The sequence below is a fragment of the Lynx canadensis genome, chromosome B4 (genome assembly GCF_007474595.2).
Source record: "Lynx canadensis isolate LIC74 chromosome B4, mLynCan4.pri.v2, whole genome shotgun sequence".
NCBI classification, from domain to species: Eukaryota; Metazoa; Chordata; class Mammalia; order Carnivora; family Felidae; genus Lynx; species Lynx canadensis.
The window spans coordinates 75,036,050-75,043,368 of record NC_044309.1 but is presented as its reverse complement, the minus strand read 5'-3'; the positions used below and the strand labels follow the sequence as shown (position 1 = coordinate 75,043,368).

Sequence of the window (7,319 nt, the reverse complement as noted above, 5' to 3'; positions counted from 1 at the left end):
AGCCAATTAGATCTTTAAAATTTACTTGGCTTTTGCAGACATCAAATATACATTACACATACACATATCAAAGCACATTAAAGTACTGAATAAAACCAAATCTGATGTCCTTGGGGAGTGTGGCACGGTAACTTAGAAAAAATGCTTTTGCATATGCAGATTGTTTTCAGAAGGAGGTTATAAAACGCTTTCATGGGGTGCCTGGGTGGCTCAGTCCATTAGGTTAAGCGTCTGACTTTGGCTCAGATCATGATCTCACGGTATGTGGGTTTGAGCCCCGCCTTGGGCTCTTTGCTGACAGCTTAGAGCCTGGAGCCTGCTTCGGATTCTGTGTCTTCCTTTCTCTCTGTCCCTCCCCTGCTCATGCTCTGTCTCTCAAAAATCAGTAAACATTAAAATAAAACTCATTTTCTTTGCACTGTTTGCACGAGGTAGTGAGCTCTTCCATGCAAGTGTGTACTCTTTTCAAAATTTTGTTAACATATTAACTCTTACTATGCTTTTGTGTGCTGCAAGCCAAGAGGTAGTCATGAATACCTACAGTTCCTTAGTGGTTCTATGTTACCTCTCTGCCGAGGTTGTTAGAAAATATTGTTATTTTGGACACTAATGCAGTTAAGACTATTTCTAGTACTCAAGCAAGAAGCAAAACAGAACAGATTGAAAATGAAACAAAATGTTGAAATGGGCTGAAACATGTTTGCCTTATATGAAAACCTAACGTTTGATAATTATAGATTGGGATAAAACGTTTTACAAGAAGAATTGATAATTGGCTAAAATGGCTTAGACAAATATCCTTTAGGTGGAAAGCCTGCGGAGTTCTGCAAGGGCAGTCTCAGGGCACCGGGACATAAAGAAGTGGGAGATGTGCAGAGAGAGAAGGACCACAGACAGGGCTTTTGGTCCTCCCAAATGGAAAGAGGTCATCATAAGCCTTGGGTAGGAACTTATGTCTGTATTTTAGTTTGTTTCATTCATTCATTCATTCATTCAGAGAGAGAGAGAGTGCATGAGCGAGTGGGGTAGTGGCAGAGAGAGAGAGAGAGAGAGAATCCCAGGCTGACAATGTGGAGCCTGACCTGGGGCTTGATCCCAGGAACTGTGAGATCATGACCTAAGCCGAAACCAAGAATTGGATGCTTAACCGACAGAGCCACCCAGGCGCCCCTAGTTTCATTTTAAAGTCCTGGGCCAAAGCCTTTCTTCATTACCAGTCCCAGGCATCGACGCAGTGAATTCCCTATATCCATACATATTCTGGGACAAGGAGATGTTCTACATTTGACAGCTTCTCAATGATCTCCTCTCCAGGCTGACTCTTTCCCCATCTCTATGAAGCACTATTTGCTCTGCCCACTTCTCTCCCTTCTCTCACCCCTTCCTTTCCGTCCACTTCATTCTAGCTTTGATCCCTTTTATGAGCTATTCTTGTGGTAGGAGTGTTATGTTTATATGTTTACTTGGTATGAAAGGCAGAATTCTAAAGATGGCCCTTCAAGATTCCCAGTCTCTTGTTATTCAAACCCAGATCTAGAGACTGCTGTGAAGGGATTTCCTAGATGTAATTAAAGGCCCAGATTAGTTGACCTTAAAATACGAGATTATACAGGTGAGCCTAATCTAATCACAGGAGCCTTTTAGAAGCAGAGTTTTCTCCAGATGGAAGCAGGAGGGGAAATGAGAGATTTGGAGCGTGAGACGTAGGCGATACGCTGTTTTGAAAATGGAGAGGGCCCTGTGAGAAGTGAAGGGGCCTTGATAAGGAGGGAATGACCCCCCTGTCAGCAGCCAGCAAGGAAATGGGGACCTCAGACCTACAGTTTCAAGGAGCTGAATTCTGCCAACAACCAGAATGAGCTTAGAAGCAGATTCTTCTCCAGAGCCTGTGGATAAGAGCCCAACCCAGCCAGCAGCTTGATTTCTGTGAGACCTGTGAGACCCTAAACAGAGAACCCAGTCGAGTCTGCCCAAATTTCTGACCTAGAGAACTGGAAGGTAATAAACGGACGTTATTTTAATTTGCTAAAGTTTTGCTAATTTATTATGACAATAATAGAAAGCAATAGAGAACTAGTATACCTGGTAAATTGTGACTTGCCTCTGTTGGCTACATTTTTCTTTCCGCCTATTTCGAGACATTTTACCACCACCCATTCATTATCCTTTCCTCCACCCCCCCAAAGCTCAAATCTTTGTTTTCCCTTTCTCAGAGATCCAGGATCTTTTATGCCTATAAAACCTTTCCCCAGGCACATTAATTCAAATTAAACATTCAGGATGCAAAATATTTCAGGGTCCATCCCAATTTGAATGATTTTCAAAAATGTGAATCATGACTTGACATGTCATTAACTAAAACTGTGAAGCTGAGGTTTTCTGACTTACGTGCTCTGTGTCTGAATAGGATTGATTCTGAGCCATGGCAAGCAAAATAGCTTCCAGCACTTTCCTTGGTGATTTTTCAAAAGGGAGCATCAGCAATGCATATTGCAACATGTGACAAAATAGGAAATCAGGAACTTAATGTCAGTCATGAGATTTCTTGCTGCAGTTCTGTTCTGTTTTCTTCATGTTATATCTCTTCCGTGCTGAGACATTGTAAATATTTTATCGTTATTCTCCTCAGAGCTGCTTTCACCTCCTTGTTCTTCCAGCTGTAGATGAGCGGATTCACCAGGGGCGTGATTACACTGTACTGTATGGAGAGGATCAGCTCCAGAGGTGAACCCGAGGTTGGCATGAGATAGCGAAAAATGGCTGAGCCATAGAACAGGCTCACTGCAGTGAGGTGGGAGGAGCAGGTGGAGAAGGCCTTGCTTCTGCCTGAGGTGGAGCCGATGCTCAGGATGGTGGAGACAACGCGAACATAAGAGAAAAAGATCAGGAGGCAGGTCCCAATGGCATGCAGGAGCACAGAGCAGAGTAGCATCGCAGAGTTGGTGGAGACATCAGAGCAGGAGAGAGGGAAGAGGGAAGGCAGCTCACAGGAGTAGTGGTGGATGGTTTGAACATCACAGAAGTCCATATTCAAAGCCAGGAGGATGTTCATGAGTGCATCCAGAAAGGCCACAACCCAAGAACCCCACACCAGCCTCTCACATAGCTGTTTACTCATCACCTGGCCATAGAGCAGGGGGTGGCAGATGGCGGCATAGCGGTCATAGGCCATCACTGAGAGCAGGCAAGCCTCAATCCCTGTAGTGGCAAACACAAAGAATACCTGAGCCAGGCAGCCCTCTACTGAGATGGCTTTTCTCTGAGACAGGAGGTTCTCCAGCAGCTTGGGCACAGTGACGGAAGAATAGAAGAGGTCTTGGAAGGAGAGGTGGCTGAGGAAGAAGTACATGGGTGTGTGGAGGTTAGAGTCTGTATGGATCACGAGTATGATCAGCAGGTTCCCCAGCAGAGTCAGAAGGTAAATCATCAGGAACAGAACAAAGAGCAGAGCCTGGACATGGGGGTCAGCAGACAGCCCGAGGAGAATGAACTCTGTGATGCGGCTGTGATTCCCTGAGGCCATTTATGGTCACTGTTCTTTAGAGAAAATTTAGGAAGACCATTCAATTTTCTCCTTTCCATAACAGTTTGCAGAAGGTATTATTCTTTGTTATTCATTCCCTGTATCTTTCCCTATATATCCCTCCTGCCTGGTCTGATCTTCATGTTCATAGCCCTCATATCTGCCTTCGATGGTTCCATGGAGTCCTTCTCCTCCCTGGCTCTCTGCGGTGCTGTCTCTGAGCTCTGGATCAGCCCCACTGGACTTTTTCCTAATAAGGCTAATGTGTGGGGGTATGGTCGACTACGTAGGCCTACCAGAGAACTGTCCCACGACTAAGTTACACAATCCCGAAGCTAGGTGAATTCCAGCAGATGTCTTGGAGAGGCTGATGCAGATCTCTGCTCACACCCATTACCTGGTTTTTACTCCCTTCTTCAAAACCCACCGACGGTTCCTTATCTGATTAATGATAGCAAAGTTGTGTTTGCGTAGCTGTTGATCTTGTACAAATGACCTCCGCACATGTTTTCCACTGTGTGTGCGTTTGTGCAGGAGATGGTGAGGGAAGAGACTGAACTCATTTCACAGGTGAGAACATTTAAGCCCAGTGATCCTAGAACTTGTCTAGATCCCCACACTGATCAGTTCTTTGAATAGCAAGGAATTGAATCTGCCACATATGATTGTAAACAAGAGCTGATCCACTATATGACCTGCTTAGAGAAAAAGCCAAACTCCCTAGTTTGGATTTCAAAGCGTTAATCACCCAAGGTTCTCTAGATGCCCTGCTGCTGAGGCCAGTAGGCATTTCTTGTTCCCCATCACTCTTGTTCTCTCTGATTTGATTTCGGTTGACCTATTTTGTGTTTCTACTAATTGATTTACATCTTATTTATCTTGAAATTCCCACCTTATTTGCCACCTGATCCATGAGTTCTTCTTTGACCACTTCCTTCTTTGTTCTCACATAAATCTCTGGGAAAATCATCATGAACCATATTTTTCAGGTGATGAAAATAAAGCTAAATAAGCTAATGTGAGATTCTAATTAATCTCTTTCTAGTCTGGAATCGTAAAACCTTGTCTGCTTCCCTTTTCTGGGTAACAATTCATCAACACATTGTAAGTTCTGCCATTATTTATATTACTAGCTTGCTTTATCACCTAGTTTTGAGTGTATTGTTTCCTATGTCTACAATGAGAGTGCAGTTTCAAAGGAGGGCAGGAATTATTTTCTAACTCACCTCCCCATCAATATTTAATGGACCTTAAATGAACCATTGTTAAGTAAGTAAATACAAAAATAAATAAAATTGAACAGATTATGTAGTAAAAACTCTTGGAGATTATCTCTAGGTCCAGAAGGTCAACTTCAGGTCAAGGGCAAAGCATTAAGGGGGCCTGGAATTAGAAGAGAAAGAGAAGAGGTGGAATATTTCTCTCCTTTTTGCTGTAATAGACTGAAAGAGGGCCTATTCCTTCTGAAATCACTAATACCTACAGATATCTGCTTCATAGTGATCACTCCATACTTTGCTTTTTTAAGCATCCATCCATCCATCTATCCACCTATCCATAATGTTATTGAACAAAAGTTTTTTGAATCTCTGTTCACTGTAAGGCACTGTGCTGTGCATGCAGTTGAAGACAATTCTCCAGTGTACTTTTGTTAACTGTTGTGTGAATGCACCTACCCGAGTATTACTGAGGTGTGACAATCCCCCTAGCCTGTTTCCTCCTCATCAGATGCAACCTATGGTTGTACGTTCATACGCAGACTTTCCTGGGATCTTCATGAGTGCTTTGCTACTATTAGAGTATTCTGATCTGCCCTTTGAACTCCAAATCTTTCCTGGGACCTCTACTTTTTGTGTCTACCACACAAGTCTAATCATAGGACTTGCAATAAAAGGCATAATCTTGCTCAGAAGTAAAATTTCCTAGGTCTTGAACTTCCTCTCCACCCTCCCCGTCCCTGATACTATATCTATCAAGTATATACCTCCCAAACTTTGTGCCCTTATTTAGAATATGTTTCTGAATTACCTCTGAATTCTGTCCAGTGGGTAACCTATAGTCCCAGGGGGTTGTGCCAAACCAATGAAGAAGATTCAGTAATGAAGAAGCACTATCTGCAAAAATCAATTTTATCTTTGAGTCCATAAAACTCTTAATATTTTTTGACACATTACTTTACTTGCTTTTAAAAAATCTGTTATCTTATTTAAACGTACCCAGCAAAAATGCCAATAAATTTTATAAATCATAGTTTGGGTCTTTTAAAAACTAGCAACATAATATGCTTTATGATGATCAAACAACAATACTAAATCTGAGTTGTAGGAGCTGTTAACCTATAATCTGTTTGAATGTTTAGCTTAAAATAAAACTAAAACCCACCACATGCTAATATATTGTCACAAAATGTTCTCAGAAATGCCCTTTGCCTCACTATGTGTCAGTATTTTTCTGTTTCTTCACTGAGGTATAAAATGCAGCCATATCAGGTGTCAAAGTACTCATTTTAAACTGCCCTATCCTGCTCATTTCAGGAATCCTATTGGATGGAAGACTGATGATATATACTATCCCCTAGCAAGTCCATAACATTCTTTTGAAAGTGAACAACTTCCCTGGATTTTACACTAACAAAATAACACTGTGAACAAAATCCATTCTAGTCAAGACTGTGAACATTTTTAAGAATTTGGTATTTAGTATTCAAATCAGAGAAATTGGTCCAATTCTTCTATGGTGACTCTCTAATATAGACCTGGCTATAAGGACCAATTCTTAGTATGAAAATACTCTAGCATCTACAGAGCATATTAGAGAAGCTGTTCATTGTGGATCCAAAACCTGAAAATTTATCCTGGAATGGAGGCACCACAGTCTATCAGTGAGACAGCTACATCATGTGACTTGATGACCCATCTCACTCCAGGCTCAAAGCATGGACCTTCTGACAAATGATACCTTCTTTCAAAGAAGGACAATGTCTTTATGTTAATCTTTAAGGAAATGATAAGATGCTAATACCAAACTCTTCTCACTTACCCCCCAGAAGAAACAGTGAATTCAATTCAGTCCAAAGTTGGAGTGAATGGTTCCAGATCTAAAAATGGTTGTGAATGTAGGGGGTTTGGGGTAGTTCCTGAAAAGGTAGAGGTGGGAAGAGCAGCCCAAGGGTTTCTTCCGAGACTGCTTATCAATTTTCCTTGAACTGCACACAGAACAACAACAACAAAAATAAACTCATTTAGCATTCCACATTTTTTTTCAAAGACCATCTTAACAGAAGTAGAATATAAAGTTGAAATCAAATAGCATCATAAATAATCACTATCTTCCTTTTTGCTGAAATTTCACCACTGGAGATTGCTTTTACCCTAGTGAGTTTATGTCTAAAGTAAAATAAGTTTTGGTAAGGGTTGTACATGGAGATAGTTATGAAGTATCAAGTCTTTAGGTCTAATGATGCCACCAATGTTTTACAAGGTGAGCAGTAGTAGTTAAGGACCAATAATCAAAATATGAGACTTACTTCGGTAGGTGCCTGATACTTGGCCTGGTATAGTTCAACTCAGAAAATGTTGAAGTCTTAATTGATAAGTGAAGTTAGGAGGAGAGAGCTGAAATGCTTCAGTACTTATAGAAGGGGCCTGATGATCGGAATAAATTGTTATAAATATGTATCCCACTTTTTTGCATTAATTATTTTAGCACAGATCAGAATGGGAATGGGTAATAATAGAGGAATGAATTCTTTGCACAAATAGGATTGAGGAAAAAAGAGTATATCTTAGGGCACCAA

General features: G+C 41.3%; 1 protein-coding gene across 1 annotated transcript; it reads right to left on the bottom strand.

Annotated features, from left to right (window-relative positions):
• Positions 1-2,575: 2,575 nt before the first annotated feature.
• LOC115518694 (olfactory receptor 8S1-like) lies at positions 2,576-3,523 on the bottom strand. Its single transcript, XM_030322250.1, has one exon. The coding sequence runs from the start codon at positions 3,521-3,523 to the stop codon at positions 2,576-2,578; it is 948 nt and encodes a 315-aa protein (XP_030178110.1).
• Positions 3,524-7,319: the final 3,796 nt, after the last annotated feature.